Source organism: Gobius niger (assembly GCF_951799975.1).
Source record: "Gobius niger genome assembly, chromosome: 6".
NCBI lineage: Eukaryota > Metazoa > Chordata > Actinopteri > Gobiiformes > Gobiidae > Gobius > Gobius niger.
Genome location: NC_136857.1, coordinates 36,489,299 through 36,511,111, shown reverse-complemented (window position 1 = coordinate 36,511,111; position 21,813 = coordinate 36,489,299). Strand labels below are relative to the sequence as shown.

At 41.8% G+C, this 21,813-nt stretch overlaps 1 protein-coding gene across 1 annotated transcript; it reads right to left on the bottom strand.

Moving 5' to 3' along the window:
- Positions 1 to 203: 203 nt before the first annotated feature.
- On the bottom strand, positions 204 to 18,582 carry LOC306964243 (regulator of G-protein signaling 8-like). Its single transcript, XM_079558225.1, has 4 exons — positions 18,464 to 18,582; positions 13,001 to 13,041; positions 2,174 to 2,340; positions 204 to 485 (listed from the first exon to the last, which is right to left on the bottom strand). Coding segments are annotated over exons 1-4 (387 nt in total). The 5' UTR covers positions 18,466 to 18,582; the 3' UTR covers positions 204 to 308.
- Between the last annotated feature and the right edge of the window lie 3,231 nt (positions 18,583 to 21,813).

Here is a 21,813-nt window from a genome sequence, read left to right as displayed (position 1 = left end):
CCTTTCATACTGTAGACCTTTTGTCCGAAGGTCCTTTCATCCTTTCGTCCTAAGGTCCTTTCGTCCTAGGTCCTTTCGTCTTAAGGTCATTTCGTCCTGAGGTCCTTTCGTCCTAAGATCCTTTTGTCCTTTCGTCCTGCGGTCCATACTGCGGCCCTTTCGTCCTAAGATCCTTTTGTCCAGAGGTCTTTTCGTCCTAAGGTCCTTTCATACTGTTGTCTTTTCGTCCTGAGGTCCTTTCGTCCTGCGGTCCTTTCCTCCTGCGGTCCTCGCATCACATTACAGTCTCTTGGCGTGTAGTTTCCGTGTTACACATATGTAGGCGTGTCCAGAAGCACCTGGTACAGCTGAGACTTGAGGAAGCGCGGATAAGAGTCGTTTTCCATCAGGGAGTGGACAGTTCTCTGGGCTTTGTCGAAACAGTCCGGTCCAGGATCCGTGAGGTTCTCCAGGACCTCCGCCCGGGTCCCACAGTCGATGTTTATCTGTGGACCAGACAAAAACATCTCAATACTATTTTAGTACGAAAACACAATATATGCAGTAAATTTACTCGTTGCTGTACACTTTGTGTTGTCTTACTATTGATGTCACAAAAACAATAAAAGATCCGCACAACTTAGTCGCTCCCAAGCTTATTTAATGCTCACCAAGTTTTGTGACGTTTTGGGCCTTAGCCCTTCTTCAGACAATAAAAAGAAGCTCTAACACACCTGTATATATGTACACAGCTTAATTACAGGGGTCATGTGTCATTGTCACATGACACAGGACATGTCACATGATATGAATTCACAAAGAGACATTACATAAAATGTTGCCACGCACAGGAAACAAAACTATACAGGTTCCTGTGCAGGACAGTAGAGACAGACGAGTGTAGGCTTACTTTAACAAGTGACAACCACAGGATAAGATCATTTGTAAAAGCAGATATGTATATACGCACCAGCAAATGTGCAAAATTTACAAAATTTACATATATTTACATCAGAGTTACCCCGGGGTAGATAGAAGCTGAACATGAACACTGTTGTGATATCTTGTTAGAACGAATGTGTATATCCAATAGGCCTCCCTTTTTAATAGTTGATTGTTTATGTCACCGCCTCTGTTCGGAAATTTGACATGTTCTATGCCCACATACCTGAGTGTGCTGATATTGTGTTGTGCTTCGGCAAAGTGTGTTGCTACAGGGCTCCTAGAATCATTGTTACGAATCGGTGTTCCGTGATTCTAGTTTTGAGTGGTCTTGCGGTCTTGCAATTACCCAATGTAACTTTACACAAAAGACTAAGACTTTCAATCATTCAAGAACCGGCAGAAAATACAAAATAAAAGGAGTTATCACCTGCAACACCTACAATGTCATCTATATGCTCAAGTGTCCGTGTGGGCTTGCCTATATTGGCATATTTTTTTCAATTCAGCTGCTCCAAGAATCCTGCAGCTGTAGCGCAAATGTTCCAATACACTACAGTTTTACTGCATAACTCTGCCACTTCTCCGCAGCCGATATGACAGTTTATGATCAATTAAATCCTGTACATTTCGTAACTTTGCGCATTCGAACGGTGTCCAGCGCGAGGCTGCTGCCTCTCTGTCCCGCCCGCTCACCTTGGATCTGCAGTGAGTGGCTGCAGCAGCGGAGGGACACTTTTATTTCTTTCATCTTTATTAAACATTGCGCATTGCATCATGCATGTTACGCGTGTACAAGAGAACCCCCCCCTCGCAACCCACTGCCTTCCACAGGTCTGGGGAAAGTATGAAAGCATGGGGAGGCGGCACCACAACATCGCAATGCGAGTCTGTCCCCCCCCCCCCCCCCCTGTCCTGCCCACTTTTTCTCTGGGGCCGTGTTTTAACTGATTTCTTCTTCAGCAATGATTACAAGTCCATAGAAATGCCACTGTCGATCAGTCGTCTTTCATTTTCATCCCGAGAGCAGATATTGTTTCCTGTTGTAGTACTGCATAATGCTACTTCCGTATTCAAAATGGCCGTCGGAATTATGAGTGATGTCATTGGAAACGCATGTATATTAACAAATGGAAGAAATATGGAAGGGGAAAATACTTGTACTGCCCCCTTGTGGGAACTGTTATTTGTGTTTTGAGTTTTGTATATTTTGTCCTCTTGATGCAAACATGCACAATGGGGTCTCGTTCACCTGCCGTGGAGCTCCGACGGCGACAAACTCCCTGTAGATCCTCTTAGCCGCTGCTGCTCTGTCGGATTCTGCAGACAGGTCCCTGAACGCCTCACAGTCCAGGTAAAAGAGCAGGTTCTCCTCGCTGTACTCCGAGCGCAGGAACTCCCCGAACACCAACAGGGCTGCTGCAAAATACAAATCCACACATCTTCATTCAGAACCAGGTTTCCATCCATTTCTTTGAGGAGGTTTTCCTCAAGGTCTGACTGTTTTGTTTACGAGTGAAAGTTTGGACTTTTGCAACATATTCTGTGTTTAGCAAAAGGCTCCCCCCTTTTTTGAGACCGAGCCCAGAGAGGTTTAAATAAGGTGAACTCAGAGATGGTGCAGCAAAACTAACCCCCGCTCCACTCGACCAACAGAGGCTTATGTATCAAGGGTTTGAAACTCACTTCACGAACCAACACAAAGGAAATCAATAAGGCATGCATAATCAGACACTGAATATTTAGTATCCGAGTATGAAAGCATGGAGCCGTCAATAGGCTGCGTTACTGAAATGTCATGTCATAAGTTCGGGTGGAGTCTGAACAGGAGAGACAGTTCTGGAAAGAAATCTCCAAACATTGACCCCTTTATACTCCCACCTGAACCGAGTACATTTTCTCCAGTTTGGCTTTACCCCAGTCCAAAAGCTTCTGGGAAAAAAGCTGTGAAAATAGCAACAAAACTGAGACGAAAACAATGATGGAAATGTGACAAAAAAGTGAGAAAACATTGACAAAAAAGTGACGAAAAATTGATGAAAAAGAGGCAAAAATGTCACAAAAATGTCACAAGAAATTGACAAAAAATTGATGAAAAAAATGACAAAAATGTGACAAAATGTGACAAAAATGTGATAAAAAATGGACAAAAATGTGATAAAAAACGGACAAAAATATGATAAAAAACTGACGAAAAAATGACAAAAATGTGACAAAATGCTACAAAAAAATTACAAAAAATTGATAAAAAATTGACAAAAAATGACAAAAAAAATTGACGAAAAAATGACAAAAATGTGACAAAAAATGACAAAAAAGATACAAAAATAAGTTGAATACCCAACAAAAAATGATGGAAAAAAATCTGATGACGTGAGGAAAAAGATCCTCTCGGTTCAGGCGGGAGTTAAGGGGTTAAATGTCCGACAGTTTTCCCCGATCATTATCTGGAAGTGACTGGATCCACAAACATTCATCTTCACCTCACTGACATCAAGCACGCCATTGTGAATAGTGTCTCCACTTTTGGACGCCTTTATGAGACATGTGACCTTAGTTCATGTATGTGCTGAGAGAAAAGACAACAGGAGAGCAGTCTTCTCACTACGTTTCACAGAAAATGCAGATTTGATCAAAGACAATACACAATCTGACGTGTATTTGTCTAATTATCTTTGACATTTATTTATTTTCGAGAGGAATAGCCCCTTGAGATGAATCATCTCGTTTTCGAGGGGGTCGTCTTATTCAAAATGACAGCAACAAAAAGGTCGCAGTTCAAACAATAAATGACAAAACGAAAACAATAGACAACTGACAAACAAGCAGACAAAACAAAACAAAAATGCATCAATACACACAAACACACACATCCTCACACTCGTACTAACTCTCAGCGTTCAACCAACCCACCGATCACGTTGCAGAGAATAAAATAGTTATAAAACAAAGTAAAACATAACAAGATAAGATGCAATAAAATAGTATTTTGGATAATATGGAAAGACGTTAGAGAGCGTATAGAGACAGGAAGACAGTTCCAGTCTCGAAGGGCTGTAATATTGAAAACAAATGTACCAATTTCTTTGTTGGTCTTAGAACAACGGAAAAGAGAGTCACGAAGGAAGTAACAGGTACAAAATATTGCTTTAAATATGAGGGGTGATCCAAATAGATACATTTTGAAGCCGGTGATAGTGCCGTGTTGTGGATAATGTGAGACACTTAGTACTGTTATAGTGAATACGCCTGCAGTCTGCTCTTTGTAAACTGTCATTTTGTGCTGAAAACCTTCCAGATTTATAAGAGAATCCGTACCGTGCTGAGCTTTGGGAAGGACTGAACGGACTGTGTTTCCATCATTAACCCCGCCTCAGCCGAGCACTTTTCCTCCTGTTTTACCCAAATCTAAAAGATCTAAAAGCTGCTTGACCTGAGAGCTTACGGCTCACAGCGGACTCAGATGTTTCGCAGACGCTTCGGCGCTCGGTGGAATCCTCCCTTAAAACCTACATTATGGCGGATCGTTTGTATTCCCCACCTCGCCCGCCTCATCTGCATAACGCCTCCGCCTCGCCGCCTTGTTCTGCGCTCGTTGATTCTCAGACGAGCCCCATAAGTGACACTCAAATTCCACCCCATCGCTGAGCCTCTGCGTGACGTGGCGTGATGTGGCGTGATGTTCCAACTGCGCTCACTGTAAATTCGTCGAGGCAACAAGAAGGAAAAAACTCGTCTTTCTTTCTCCCATTTTTCCACCGTTACTTTAACAAACACTGAATTATGAAAATATGTTTCTACTAAATAAAGATACAGAGACGTGAAAAGGAGCAAAGTCGTTCAACAGCCCATAAATACTTAAAAAACAGACTATGCTAGCCATCATGCTAACATTAGCTTCATGCTACGTATGCTAAAGTTAGCTTGAGTGCTCTTTTGTAGCTTCTACTGAACAATCTGCTGTGAAAAAACCTCCACATGGACCCGATTATGGCTTGACTTTATTTGTGTGTGATCAATATGTCAATGAATGGTGATTCCCATGAGAGGTTTCTTTCCCCTCGGCGAGGCCACACCCCCTTGAACAACGTGCCTGTATCGGATCCTACAATTGATTAAAGCTGTACCAAGTAACGTGTTTACCTTAATAAATCCTCTCCGTAGTCCCTGTGGGGGTAATACAAGTGTTTATGGGATGATTGGAGGGTCTTTCATCTCCCCCTGGTGTCTCTGGACAGAAAACTATGTTTACAACTTGACTGTCCACCGGACCGGAGCCACCAATACACACTAATAGAATCACGAAGAAGAAGCTAATAGGCTAGCGGGCAAAGCTAACTGCGGGCTAGCGCCACTTAAACAGTATTTACAGCCAAGTTTGAGTGAAAAAAAAAAGATCTCCATTGAATAATTGGATGAACAATATCCCTCTGTCCCTTCGCCTTTTCTGTCAGTGTAGTATTTACTCTCCAAGACAATTAATAAGTTAAAAAATCGTAACTTGCTACGACACCTGCAGTTGCGGTTATGACCTCTAGGGGCAAGTTACTTAGTACTGCTTTTAAATACTTGATATTCCAATTTTGCATATCGTCCAAACAACTTGGATATTATTGTGTATTTGATATCTTTAGTTGCACTCAGTTCTAAAAGACGATCACAACATGGCCGCCAGAGCGCGCCATTCTTTCCAATGTGTTACCATAGCGATGTCCTATCTGGAGTTTTATGAAAGATCTCTCAGTTTGAAGCTGAAAATAATTGTTGAAAGTAAACTCCACTTTTGCTTTTATTTACACTCGAGAGTGCGTTACCGCAGCGACGCACGCCCCTGGTTTTCATCTGAGACAGAAGCCGGACGTGGAGCTGCACAAACACACGCTCTGGTGTGTTTTCACTTCTCCAGATCATGGAACGGTCTTCTGTGGAGGAGCGGCCGGATCAGGAACACCAAGACACGGCCTGGAAGGAAAACTGTCTCACTGCGATGAGAGACTGTTGCGAGTTGAGTGCAGAAAAGATGGAACTGGTGAAGGCCGATTACGATCTGAGGAAAAGGCTTGAGGAGAAGGAGCAGGAGAACGGCGCCTTGAAAACCGCCAACATTCTCCAAGTGACTGTCACTGAGGAACTTCGGCGAAACCTGGCCGAGAAGGAGCTGGAAGCCGACAATTACAGGAAAAGGCTTGAGGAGAAGGAGCAGGAGAACATCGCCTTGAAAACCGCCAACGTTCTCCAAGAGACTGTCACTGAGGAACTTCGGCGAAACCTGACCGAGAAGGAGCAGGAGAACGTCGCCTTGAAAACCGCCAACGATCTTCAAGAGACTGTCACTGACAAACTCAAACAGAACCTGACCCATAAGGAGCTGGAAGCCGGCAATTACAGGAGATGGTGGTTGCGAGTTTTGATAGAGCAGCTGGAACAGAAGAAGAAGAACAGAGAGAGAGTTGAAGAAATTGAACTCGCGAAGGCCAATGATGATCTGAGGAAAAGGCTTGAGGAGAAGGAGCAGGAGAACATCGCCTTGAAAACCGCCAACGATCTTCAAGAGACTGCCACTGAGGAACTTAAACAGAACCTGGCCGAGAAGGAGCTGGAGGCCGACAATTACAGGAAAAGGCTTGAGGAGAAGGAGCAGGAGAACATCGCCTTGAAAACTGCCAATGATCTTCAAGAGACTGTCACTGAGGAACTTAAACAGAACCTGGCTGAGAAGGAGCTGGAGGTCGACAACTGCGGGAAAAGGTTGGTGCGAGTTTTGGAAGAGCAGCTGGACGGGTTAGCAGAAATAGAGAAGATGCGAGTGAGAGCAGAGAGAAGCGAAAGGGCGGAGATCATGGCGATAGAGGAGCTGAGGAATCGGCGGAGGAGGAACCGACGGAGGTGGTGGCAGTTCGGCCTCAGTCAATAAAGTCTTCATCAAACTGAATCTGTCCATCTGTCGTTGATTTATAAGAAACAAGAGCAGCAAGTAGAAGATAGAGACCTGAACTGATCCTTATGTCTCCACAGAGAAAAACATCTAAAGGAAACGCTTTATTATACACTACCTCTGATATGTAGTACACTGTACCACCTGACCTTAAAGGGTTTTTTCGGGATGTTGGACATAGGGCCTCATTTCCTCGTTATCCAGAGTGTTGCTGGTACCTGGAGATATTTTTTTTGTAATTCATGCAGTTCTTATGTTTGAAGAGTTTCGTGGCGCTAGGCTAATGCAGGGCTAGCGCATTTCTATGGTATCAGCTAGCCTGCATTAAAAACAGTCTGACCCGCTCCACAGAGCACCTGAGGCAAATCACCTATAACACCAGACTAAACATCAGGGCTGGACTGGCAGAAAAAATCGGCCCGGGACTTTTGGGTCAAGACCGGCCCTCTAAAAAAATTCAATGCAATCATCATATTCAGTCATATTCAATGCAATAGTCGAGGTGATGAGCAAAACAATAAGCCCATGGCTTGAACTAAAACAGTATAAGCTACAAATCGAGGACAACAGCTACTGTTGTTTCTGCCAAACACCTCAGAGACTCAACACTTTAATCTTGTCATTTACAACTTGAAGGAACTTTTGTAAAATTACTTAACAATCTTAAAATGTGAGTTCCGTTAATGAAGTTCCACTCACGACTGCACCACAAATAAACTTTTCAAAACCAACCAAATGATCCCACTGTAGATGAAGATGAAATGGTAAAACTCACCACGGAGTTACAGAGGTGTGGAGTGAGAATAGAAGTCCCAAAAGGTCAAACATTGTAAATCCTTTCAATGGAAACTAGAAGATTTTCAAACTGCACTGACGACGAGGGCAAGACGGAGTCACCTGACAACTCCCAGCATGCACTTCTTTGCAAACATTTGTCTAAAATGTATACACAACAGAGGTCTAAGGTTCTGTGGGTCCTGGAGGGAGTTACAATAAACTATTTCCTCTTATATTCACAATGTTAGGGGCATGAGTGTTATGTCCCAGAGGCCCATTGCTCATTATTTGAGATTATCTGGGAACCATAACTCAAGAAAGCGCCACCAGCAGGGTATAAAAGGCGTCACATCCCTCTATTGGAGGAATTGTGTAATTGCATCTATGTAATGATAGAGATTCTAATGGCTTCTCTCGCTAATTGTGGGCCGGTGTAAGGTATAACGGACCTTATCTCGATCTGACTGGCCCAACTGGCCCAAAAGTACATCGGCCCACCGGGAAAACTCCCGAATCTCCCGATGGCCAGTCCAGCCCTGCTAACCATATAAATGTCTGTGTCCATAGAATATTTTTTGGAATATATCTGACCTGCATCACATGAATGATCGCATTTTGAGGGACTATTTTCTAGCAGATCACTCCGCCGCTGTGTAGCTTATAAAACCACGAAGCTGATGCTGCTCAAATATAAGTTATTTTAAATGATTCTATGGACACATATGGTTAGTCTGGTGTTATAAGTGATGTGTGCTCTGTGGAGCGGGTCACACTGTTTTTAATGCAGGCTAGCTGATACCATAGAAATGCGCTAGCCTTGCACTAGCCTAGCGCCACGAAACTCTTCAAATATAAGAACTGCATGAATTACAGAAAAAATATCTCCAGGTACCAGCAACACTCTGGATAACGAGGAAATGAGGCCCTATGTCAAAAATCCTGAAATATCCCTTTAAGGTCAGGGTAAGAGTTGGGTCTTAGGTCTTCTCATGAACCTCTAAATTGCAAAAATCTATTATCCCACTGCATGAATTACAAAAAAAATATCTCCAGGTACCAGCAAATATGGATGGCCCAATGCTGCAGCGCCTGTCAGGTCAATCCCAGGGAAACACTCGGCCCAGACAAACAGGAAGCACAGGAGGCACATGTGGCACCAAGAGGACCTGGTGATTTTACTGTAAAATCAGCTACACAGTTGTGTTAACTCATCTAGAAGTAAAACAGAAACACGTGAGGAGCCTCAGGGGAGTGATGTGGCTGTGTCTGGATGAACCGGTGAGAAGACGGGCTGCTGCTTCTGCACTAACTGTAACCGGTGGAGTGACGACTTTGGGAGGCCGGAGTAGAGAGCGTTGCAATAGTCCAACTGAGAACTGATAAATGCGTGGGTCGCCTTCTCCAGGTCTTGGCATGAGACAAAAGGCTTCACCTTGGTCAAAAGCCGCAGCTGGAAAAAGCTGGCCTTGACCACAGCATTTATTTGTTGTTTGAAGTTCAGTTCTCGGTCAAAGATGACTCCCAGGTTCCTGACGGCATCACGGACTGGACCCACGACCCTGGACTGAATCTGAGGAACATCCTTGGAGCCAAAAATAATGAATTCAGATTTAGTCTCGTTGAGGTGGAGGAAGTTCTGCGCGAGTCATTGTTTAATGTCCGAAAGGCAGCTATGGAGGGAGTCAAGAGCAGGGGCAGTGTTGGGGAGTACTGGTAAATAGACCTGGATGTCGTCGGCGTAAAGATGGAATGATAAATTGTGTCCGGCAATGATGGACCTGAGCGGCAGCATGTACAGTGAGAACAGGACCGGGCCAAGGATGGAACCCTGTGGCACCCCAGATGACAGCGGGGTAGAGGAGGAAGAACAGTCATCGATCATGACAGCGAAGCTCCGGTCAGTCAGGTAAGACCTGAATCACTGCAGGACCGTGCCCTGAACACCAACATGCTCCGCCAGCCGGGAGAGGAGAACTGCGTGCTCCACGGTGTCGAACGCCGCAGTCATTAAAAGCACTGGCTGCTTGGAATCCAAAGACCGCAGAATGTCGTTGTGCACTTTAAGTAGAGCGGACTCCGTGCTGTGACATGATCTGAAGCCAGATGGAAATTTCTCTAGAATAGAATCATTTTCCAAAAAAGACTGCAACTGAATGAAGATTAGTTTCTCTAAAACCTTGGACAGAAATGGCAGGTGAGAGACAGGTCGAAAATTTGACAGAACAGCAGGATCTTGGTTTGGTTTTTTCAACAGTGGCCTAACCACAGCATGCTTGAAGGCTGCTGGGACAGATCCAGTGCTGAGGCTGCTGTTGAACAGAGTGAGAAGGTATGGGCCCACGGTGTCAAAAACATGTTTGAGAACCTTAGATGGAACGATATCCAGAGGGCAACTTGTGGGTCTCATCCCCTGGACCACCTCAGAGAGGAGAGTCACTGTCACGGGCTCAAACTCACTGAAAACAGCAGGGGGCAGTGGGGGCAGACTATAAATGTCAACAGAGGGAGAATTACAGCCAATGTTCATCCTCACTGATGTCACTTTGTCCACAAAATGCTTCAGGAACCCCTCACATGTAGATTCAGAGACGGTCTTCAGCACACTGCCAGATGGACTAATCACAGACTGTATTGTGTTAAAAAGAACCCTAGGGTTACTAGAGCTGGAGGAGACAGTATTTGATAGATATTGGCATTTAGCCTCCCTGACTGCCTTTTGGTAGCTGGCAAGACTCTCCCTCAGTATCTCCACAGACACCTGAAGCTTGTCCTTCCTGTACCTGCGCTCAGCCTGTCTGCATTGCTGCCTCAGGGCTCGGGTGGTTTCACTGAGCCACGGGTCTGGCTTGATTTTAGTAAATTTGCACCTAAATAGTGCAATACTGTCCAGAATATCAGCACATGTGGAGTGGAAGGAGGAAACTTGTAATACACGTGTAATACATATTTATATATGGTTTGTTCTGCAACACTTTCATATTGATATCACTCATATCAGGCAGTTATTTTTTCCGTTTCCACCTCCAGCGTGGCCTTCTGGCTCTCCATGCGCTCATTACTGCTTTAACATTAAACACATTCATATCAAAGTGATGGAAACACCTCAGCAGCTGCAGACGGCGGTTCTTTGTGTTTAGATCCTTCTACATGATGTTTTCCATGTCTAAGAAGAGCAGGTTTTCCTTGAGTATGAACCCTGAGCCCGTTGTGTTTCCTGGCCCTTGTTACCGTGGTCAGACGTGTCCAGGCGCCGCCGCCGCTTCTCTGTCCTGTAATTGGACTCGACCGCGGCGTAAATCTCATTATCGCTTTGTTTACGCCTCATTGCGGCTGAACACGGAGCGAGCGTTTTCCTACAGAAGTCCAAACCTGCACAAACTGGCCGAACACGGAGCGCAAAGCGGAGGTAAGTGACTGGAGAGCGTTCCTGCTGACAGCGCCGCTTCTGCTGACGGCGCCGCTCACGCACATATTAAAAGAAAAAAATCGTATTATTATAAAATTACAACTTTCCATATAAATCTATGGAGAAACACTGAGTCAGTGCAATAATTAAAGGATCTGTATCTGCTATTTTAGCCATTGCAAAGTAAAGTATAGGCATTTATATGATATATGATATATTGTACCTCTACCACCATGGAGAACTCATTTTTGTGATAAATATAAGGATTTTTGAAATATTTTTCAAACCTGGAAGACAAGACGCCCCCTCTCTCTGCTCATACAACTTTTGCAGTAGTAGGAATATAAATACTACAGCAAAAAGTTACTTCACGATGCAGTTATAAGGAGTCGACATCTGCAACACAGCTTTATAAATGGCTAACACACACGCTAACACACACGCTAACACACACCTTAGCATGCTAACGCACACGCTAACACACGCGCTAACACGCCCGCTAACACGCCCGCTAACACACACGCTAACACACACGCTAACACACACACTAACACACACGCTGACACACACGCTAACACACACGCTAACACACAAGCTAACAGACATGCTAACACACATGCTAACACACAAGCTAACACACACGCTAACACACACAAGCTAACACACACACTAACACACACAAGCTAACATACACGCTAACACACATACTAACACTCATGCTAACACACACAAGCTAACACACAAGCTAGCACACACGCTAACACACAAGCTAACACACACGCTAACACATACGCTAACACACATGCTAGCACACACGATAGCACAAACGCTAACACACACGCGAACACACACGCTAACACACATGCTAACACACACACTAGCACACATGCTAGCACACACGCTAACACACACGCAAAAACACTTTCTTTTTTTTCTTTCTTTCTTACAACCATTGACGGAACAACAGAAATAATTAAAAAGCTGTTTTATGAATTCAAATCAGGCCGTAAGACATTACATTACAGATTCCAAGCATTTCTGTTCATTTCTGACGTCACAGTGGAACATCTCAGTGGTTTACCAGCAGAGGGCAGAGCAGCTGCTCAGAGAGCTGTGTGAATGAAGCCAAAAACCACTCTGGGGGTGTTTTTGATAAGGAAATAGCATAACAACATGGTTAAAAGCTCCAAAAAGTCGATTTTGCAGGATATAGGACCTTTAAACATGTTATTGTGAAGATTAAGTGTTTTTTGTTCTGTTTGTTCTGTTTTGATCTGTTCTTATCTGAGCTTAGACGAGTTGATCTGTACCTGTCTGGTCTTTGTGCCTGTGGAAGAGCTTGGTCACTTCCAACTTCACCTGTGTTTGGAGCTGTAGGAATATGTTGGGAAAGGTCAAATGCTAACAACATCTTTGGTCGTTTTGCGTGACTGAGGGCACACACAAAGACCAGCCAGGTACACATCAACTCGTCTAAGCTCAGGTAAGAACAGATCACAGTGTGTAAACGGTGGCCTGTTCCTTTAAGAGAACAATTTGGCCCAAAACCTGGAAATGGAAAAAAGTGAGTTTTGCTGCAGTATCTACCCTTATAGGAGAGGGATAATGTAAAATTGATTTTAATTTCTTTATACCATGTTTCAATGTTGTGTCATCTGAAACAGACCTGGGGCTGTGTTTTCACCCACTCGCGCATCTTTGACTCCTGAGGTCTTACGTATCCAGGAAATACCTTCTTAGTATTTTTAGATAGAAATATAAAAAATATCAAATGATTCAGTAGTAAATTTAATCCTTCATCAGGACAAGGCAAGACTTTTCACCCAGGACGCCACCATTAAAAATCACTCCTTTATCTTTCTTTTCCATAACACAGAGGACAGTTTCTCATTCACAGCAGACACAGTACAGACAAAGCAGAACCACAGAATAAACGTTCTTTACTAAAAAGGTGAACTTACTTTTACACTCTAGGAGCTGATTGAACGACTCCACCGGAGCCCTGGAAACACAAAGCAGTTATCAGCCCGATCTTCTGAACTGATATGAATCTGTGTTGATACATATTGATATTGATGATGCATTCACAAGTGATAAGTCTGAAAGATTGGGGAGAGAAATTTCAAAAGCAAACAACAAGTTCCTCCACCATAGTTATCGCAGTAATGCTTTAGCAATCGGAGCCTGTTCTTATTAATGAGCACATTTGGTTCATCAAATCCCGGCCCACCCTTGTGTTGCCTTCGCGGGTCATTTTGACCCGCTGTTATGTTCCGGGCATTTGGATGCAAGGTGACACAAGGGGGCGCCCTTCCAACCTTCTCAGTGTAAATGTAAGTTGACTTTCTTCAGAGTGAGACTTTAGGTCAGACACCATGAGTGACAGTAACATGAGGCTAAATACAGTGAGCTCTATGTTTCCAGTAAAAAGGCTGAGGCCTCATTGCTCTTCAGTCACAGACTGAGAAGTGAAGAAGGAAGTCATGGAGCTTCTGCTTTAGACAGAACTTCAGACTTCTGCAGCATGTAAGAGTCATATCATATTCTGAACCTCAAATAGGACTCAGACAGGACTGTGGTAGATCTACTTTTACTTTGGAGAAAATAGTCACTATAGTAACTGTTGAAGAAATGAACCTCACGAGCTTCTTCTGTAACATCTGTCCACATCAGTCCTGCTGCACCTCGACTCAGAGGAACTGGGACAAACATGACCTACAGCAGATACAAATGAGCTGGGTTTTGTTTGGGTTTTTTTTTAATGAGAGTAAATAAAAAACACATTTTTTTGATTAGATACATGGTTTTCAAATATTTTTCTTTTTGTAGTTGTAATAATATTTTTCCATATATTATGTTTTTACTACATATTTGAGTTTCAGAAAATGATATGACTCTTAAATGCAGCAGAAGTCTGAAGTTATGTCTGAAGCAGAAGCTCCATGACTTCCTTCTTCACTCCTCAGTCTGTGACTGTTTCCAGTAAAAAGGCTGAGGCCTCATTGCTCTTCAAAGAGCTCACTGTATTTAGTGTCATGTTACTGTCACTCATGGTGTCTGACCTTAAGTCTGACTCTGAAGAAAGTCAAGTCACATTTACACTGAGAAGGTTGGAAGGGCGCCCCCTTGTGTCGCCTTGCATCCAAATGCCCGGAACATGACAGTGGGTCAAAATGACCCATGAAGGCAACACGAGGGTTAAAGTTGAGTGTTTTATCCCCCTGGCTTCACCCAATGAATGGTGAAGCCAGGCACAATACTAAAGCATGGCGAGGCTGAGGTACGTTTTGTCCTTCTAGGCATTTATATCATTTCTGTGGTTTCTCTGTCATGGACACAATATGAGACGATGAAACAGACTTTAACAAAAAATGTTGCAGTCTTCACAGTCTTGTTGTTCAGTCTGACAGCAGTGTGGATGAAGGACCTGAGGGTGTCTCAGTCTGCCACTGAAAGAGCTGCTCAGCTCCTCTACAGGCCCGTGCAGTGGGTGGGAGGTGTTGTCCATGATGGAGGTGAGCTTGGCTAACACCCTCCTGTCCCTCACCTCCTCCACAGAGTCCAGAGCTGGACCTCAGTCTCCTCAGAAGGTGGAGGTCACTTTGGCCTTTCTCGTACAGGGCGTAGGTCCAGTTTATTGTTGAGGTGAACACCCAGGTACTTGAAACTGTCCACCTCCTCGATGTCCTCCCCCTGGATGTCCTCCCCCTGGATGTTCAGCGGTGTGTGCGGTAGTGTCGTCCTCCTGAAGTCGATCACCATCTCCTTCGTCTTACTGGTGTTTAAGCACAGGTGGCTGCCCTCACACCAGTCCACAAAGTCCATGATGACCGACCGGTTCTCCAGGGTGGGGCAGGTGCTGGAGGAAGTCCGTATGGTGGGGGCTGGAGGCAGGTGAAGGTAGTCGGGGGAGGGGGGCAGTGTCCACCAGGCTGGAGACGTGTGAAGAGGAGCTGATATGCCAGTGGGATGCCTCATTTGAAAGCCAAGACCTTCTAGTTTCTAAAACTCTGTAACATCGGCTTCACTGATTGTTTTCACGCCCTTGGTAAAAATTAAAAGCTTGTATTTTCTTTTGGTGCCAGACAATTCCCACTTCCGCCTGCAGAGATGTCAGTGTAAACCAACACGGGGATAAAATCTCCTTTTCATACGTTGATATTGTTCTAAAACATCAGTTCTGTCAAAGCCAAAAGTTTCCTGAGGTTCACAAACCGTTTTTGGATCGCGCTGCTAAACTCCCCAGTGTCACCGTCCAAACTCTACAAACTTTTTTAGACCATTCACATTGTCATTTGTCCGTTTTTGACATTTGTACGAAACCTGTCCAGGATCCTGAGCAGAGTCGGGTCCGCGGAGTCTCCCACACGTCCTGAATTATGAATGAGCGGCAAGTGACACGGCCTGACGTAAATGCAGTTTGATGTGGAAGAGACGGCGAGACGGAGAGGCTCGAGCCAAGCCTAAAATAAGAGAAACTGCTCAGGGGGTTTGAGAGAAACATAAGCATAAAGGTTAGGATTAAAGTTATCTCAGCGGATCATTCTAAACTTTGGGAATTAAAGAGTAGAAATAGAAAGTAGAGACTCAATCAAATAAAAACAGCTCTAGTTCGGTCGACTTAACGGCTTTTGGGTCAGTGAGAATTCAAACTCTTTAGGCCGGACGAACCGGCCGCTGGTTTGGCTGAAACTGGTCTCTCTCAGAGCGGCTCCGCTGGTCTTGGAGCAGGTTTGGTGTGACAGTGGACGACCTCGAGGCTTCTTAGAGTGAAGAAATGACACCTTTGGATTTTACTGCTTTGACAAGGCAAACCTCAGCTCATCAAGGTCTCTCTTCTGCTTTCTGTGCAGTAAAGATTCCTCTCCGTGAGTGCATTGAAGAGCATCACCCTGACTGTGTTTGACCACCAGAGAAATAGGTGTGTTCGAGATGAGCCAGACGGATGCAGTTTTACAGCCGACTGCAGACTCTCGGTGCCGGTTAGATTTCTGTCCGACTTGCTCCAGACGGGCTCTGATGGAAGACTCACACGTGTCGTGTCGTGTATTGTCATGTTTTGATAGATTTTGATGAAGTTCTTTTTATCGGGTGGATTATCTCGGGTAAAAATCACCCGGCGTGAGTGACGGTGTTTGTTTTCTCAAATCAGGGGCGGACTGGGACTGAAAAACAGCCCTGGACTCTGGTCAGCCTGGCCCAAGTTCGCATAATTGTGCACTTCCACAAATACATATGTTCACCTCTTACCCCCCGCCTTAACCCAGAGCATTTTCTCCAGTTCGGCTTTGCCCAAATCTGAAAGCCTCTTGACTGGAGAGCAACACTGTAACGTCTCATTTGAAAGATAAAATCTAGACAAGTGATGGCAACTTTTTGTCACGTTGTCGCTGCATTTTTGACATGTTTTTGTTGCTTTTTCATTACTTTTTTGTGGCTTTTTCGTTGTGTTTTCGTCTGTTGTTTTTCGGGGGGGGTTTCTTCATGTTATTGTTGTTTTTTCATCGCTTTTTTCATTAATGAGGTATTTTTCAATGATGAAAATATCACAAACTAAATGCTTGTGTTTGAATTTGATTTATTGAGTAAAATTCTACACAGTGTTGCTTGGCTCTCCTGAAACTGTTTAGCCTGTTTAAATCATACTGAACAATGCCTCGTCATTCTGACCTCCCGGTGTGTGTCTTAACATGCTCAACATCGTCCTCATTTGATCCTTTTAATATTTTCCTTTTCACCCTGTTCTAGATAATGAGCCGACTCTAAAGACGAAGCCAAAGGACGAGTTTCAGCTGGCCTGGGCTGAACGCTACGAGGGATTAATAAGTTAGTGATAAAGAAACCACAGAAATGATATAAATGCCATGAAACCAACATTTCATACCTCGCCGTACTTTAGTGTTGGGCCTGGCTTCCATTCATCTGTATGGAGATGTCGAGCTAAAGGTATTTCTGGGATTTATTTAGGTTTTCCACTCGGTCACCTTACAGCTACAGCACCTTTTCTGTTTAACCTCTTAACTCCCGCCTGAACCAAGAGGATCTTTTTCCTCACGATTTTTTTTTCCATCATTTGTTTGTTGGGTCTTCAACTCATTTTTGCAACTGTTTTGTCACTGTTTTTGTCCTTTTTTGTCACATTTTTGTCCTTTTTTCGTCAATTTTTTATCACATTTTTTGTCACATTTTTAAAAAAAAATCATCAATTTTTTATAATTTTTTTGTCATTTTTTGTCACATTTTTGTCATTTTTTTGTCACATTTTTGTCATTTTTTTGTCATTTTTTGTCACATTTTTGTCATTTTTTTGTCAATTTTTATCACATTTTTTGTCCATTTTTTTGTCACATTTTTGTCATTTTTTCGTCAATTTTTTATCACATTTTTTGTCACATTTTTTAAAAAAAATCATCAATTTTTTATAATTTTTTTGTCATTTTTTGTCACATTTTTGTCATTTTTTTGTCACATTTTTGTCACATTTTTGTCATTTTTTCGTCAATTTTTATCACATTTTTTGTCACATTTAAAAAAAAAAATCATCAATTTTTTATAATTTTTTTGTCATTTTTTGTCACATTTTTGTCATTTTTTCGTCAATTTGTTATCACATTTTTTGTCACATTTTTTAAAAAAAATCACCAATTTTTTATAATTTTTTTGTCATTTTTTGTCACATTTTTGTCATTTTTTTGTCATTTTTTGTCACATTTTTGTCATTTTTTCGTCAATTTTTTATCACATTTTATGTCAATTTTTTTGTCACATTTTGTCACATTTTTGTCATTTTTTTTGGTCAATTTTATCAAATTCTTGGTCATTTTTTTGTCACATTTTTGTCATTTTTTCGTCAATTATTTGTCAATTTCTTGTGACATTTTTGTGACATTTTTGCCACTTTTTCATCAATATTTCGTCACTTTTTTGTCAATGTTTTCTCACTTTTTTGTCACATTTCCATCATGGTTTTCGTCTCCGTTTTGTTGCTATTTTCACAGCTTTTTTCCAGAAGCTTTTGGACTGGGGCAAAGCCAAACTGGAGAAAATGTGCTCAGTTCAGGTGGGAGTTAAGGGGTTAAAGTCACATGAACAATGTCTAGACTGTAATTCTGATTAATGTCATATTATCCTCATTGCAAATCAGTGCCTTTCGGTCAATAATAAGAACATTTGAAGTGACTCCAAACTCCTGACAGGCAGTGTGCGTAGTGCTGCTGTAACTAAACAAAAGATAAAACATCCTTGTCCATAAACCGTCATCTGTGAGATATAGAAGTGCTTGTTTCTCTTCAAGCACATGAAAGAGGAGCTGGGTTTGCTGACATGCAGGTCCCTCCTTGCTTTAGTCAAAACAGAAACGACGCTTACCCAACACACAGTCACGACAAGCACCGACGCTGAGAGGAAAAGAGAGCTGGGCTTACATGTCCCGGGCGTCGCTTCCGAGGCCGCTGAGAGGACGGTAAAAGCGGCGTGTCCGTCTGCTCAGCTGATCCGGTGACTCCCTGTGACTCCCTGTGACTCCCTGTGACTCCCTGTGACTCCCTGTGACTCCCTGTGACTCCCTGTGACTCCCTGTGACTCCCTGTGACTCCCTGTGACTCCCTGTGACTGCACGGATCTCGCGCCGAGCTGCAGGTTCGAGCGTGTTTTTTTCAAAAGACACTCGACAGGTTTTGGCCTCAGACTGGTTCAGCTGCAGGGAGCGACTCACTGAGATAATGCCACAAACAGTTCAGGACAGAGGAGAGGCTGAGGAGAGCAAAACACGCAGGGAATCGAACCCGCGGTCTTTGGTAAAAGGCAGTGACGGTAGAAAGGTGGACGAGTAAAACATCTGTGTATACCTGGGTACATAAACAAATGCATTCACAGAACTGTTGAAGGGTTAGGGAGGATTAAGGATTAGGAAATCAAATACTTAAAACACGCTTCAGCCTATATTGTAAACGCTGATATTTATGGGGAAAAAGATCTTAGTGCAACTGATTCTGCTCTCTTTTTTAACCTCTTAACTCCCACCTGAACAGATCTCATTTCCTCCAGTTTGGCTTTACCCTAATCAAAAAGCTTCTTGGGAAAAAATCACCAAAACAGGATGTAAACATGTGTAAAATGTGACAAAAATTCAATAAAATTGTGACAAAAATTCAACAAAAAATGACAAAAATTCAACAAAAATTCAACAAAAATTCAACAAAAAATGACAAAAACTCAACAAAAACAAAGACAAAAATTCAACAAAAATTCAACAAAAATGTGGCAAAAACTCAACAAATTTTTTTCAAAAATTCAACAAAAAAATGACAAAAATTCAACAAAAATGTGCCAAAAATGCAACAAAAATGTGACAAACATTCAAATTTTTTTTTTCAAAAATTCAACAAAAAAATGACAAAAATTCAACAAAAATGTGACAAAAATTCAACAAAAATGTGACAAAAACTCAACCAAAATGTGACAAAAATGCAACAAAAATGTGACAAACATTCAACAATTTTTTTTCAAAAATTCAACAAAAATTCAACAAAAATTCAACAAAAAATCAACAAAAATTCATCAAAAAATGACAAAAATTCAACAAAAAAAATGACAAAAATTCAACAAAAATTCAACAAACATGTGACAAAAATTCAACAAAAATGTGGCAAAAATTCAACAAACATGTGACAAAAATTCAACAAAAATGTGACAAAATTTCAACAAACATGTGACAAAAATTCAACAAAAATGTGACAAAAACTCAACAAAAAATGTCAAAAACTCAACAAAAAAATGACAAAAATGTGACAAAAATGCAACAAAAATGTGACAAAAATGCAACAAAAAAATGACAAAAATTCAACAAAAATTCAACAAAAATATTGCAAAAACTCAACAATTTTTTTTCAAAAATTCAACAAAAATGTGACAAAAATGCAACAAAAATGTGACAAAAATGCAATAAAAATGTGACCAAAATAAAAAAAATAAAACATAAAAAAGGTGACACAACATAACGCGAGGAAAGAGATCAGTTTTGTGGGTCTTAGCTTTCAAATGAGGTGTTACACAGACCTATATAAAGGCCAAAGAGGACAGACTGCATTTGGGTCAGGCGGGTGGTAAGAGCTTAAATTATTCATAATGCAATTTAAAAACAACACAGTACAGGTTTTCTGTTTTGTTTTTTTCCAGAGGGGATTTTGGATCATCTGATAACAATGCAATAGCCTGAATGAAGCTTTTCCACACACTCAAAGTTTCTTCACAATTTCGTGCATAATTCATTCCCTTCATACTCGGTAAAGGTGAGTATGTAGCCACAGCTGCCCTGGGGTAGACTGACAGAAGTGAGGCTGTCAGTCTGCGCCATCGGCCCCTCCAACCACCTCTCAATAACCAGTTACAGCCATTGGCACTGCTCTGTTTCACTCTGTTGTCTGTCCACACTAATGCACCTGCACCTTCAAACTGTTGTTTTCTTTATTTTATTTAGTTTAATCTTCTTTATAGCTTTATAGTTTTAAAGTTTTTACAGTTTATTTTTATCTAGATTATGTGCCACATGTTGTATGTATGTAAAATTCCTCATTTATGAACCTGTTCTCAAACAATAAAACTATCCTGATTCTGATTCTGATACTCACTCACTACTTTCACTCAGGTTTCCTGGTGTTTCCAATAACAATGGTATAATAGTATACAATAATATAGTAGTTAGTAGTTATTTCATTTTCTTCGGTCATTTTGAAAATTTCGATCTTAGGTCACACGTTTTTCCTTAGATCTTAAACATTTTACAATAAGAAAAACGTGTACATTAAGAATTTAAGTGCTAACTGATGCTGACATTATCAGGGGTAGGCAAGTTTTCTTAACGGAGGGCCAGTTTTTTTCATTGTAAAATGACCGAGGGCCGAAGTAAAGCACTACACTGGAAAAAAATACCATCTTAAATGAGATAAATGACTTAAAATTGCTTGAATAAAGGTTGTTTATGTTGAATTTGAGTCTGTTTGGACTAATCTAAGATAAAGATACAAACGCTAATGCCAATGGAACAAGCATGAAATCCACTTTGAAATCAGACAAATTAACTTTTACTTTTAAAAAGATTTGTTTTTCACTTTAAATTATACAATATAATCTGAGTTAAGAGAATAATGACTTGTTCCATTGGCGATGAGATGTTTTATCTAATCTAAGACCTGACCAAATCTACTCAAACTTTAGATTGGACTTAATTCAAGTAGGTTTCTGTCATTTCTTCTATAATGTTTTTTTTTTTTTTTTTTCCAGTGCACTTTCTACAAATGCCAGAGTTGTACATAATATGATCTAATTGGGTGTATTGACATTATTTCTCCCATTTAACCTTAAAAATGTTAAAGTACTTTCTGATTTGTGTCATAATGTTTCTCAAAATCATCTTGAGGGCCAGAGGTTCTGTGCTGCAGGGCCGGATTTGGCCCCCGGGCCTGACGTTGCCTATCCCGGATATACAGTACTGTGTGTTGTCAAAACATTTCAGGGTCACTGTCACAGAAATACAAGTTCATACAAATGACACAATTCACAAATGTTTACAATATACTCGGACAAAACGTAATGTATTTCACTACGAGAAAAGAAAAAAATAAAAGACCAAAACACCGTCGACCAAAGATGTTTTGCTGAAATGCTCCCTCAAAGTTTCCTGTTATGCCCCGTTTGCTTTAACCTCTTAACTCCCACCTGAACCGAGAGGATCTTTTTACTCACGTCATCAGATTTTTTTTTCCATCATTTTTTT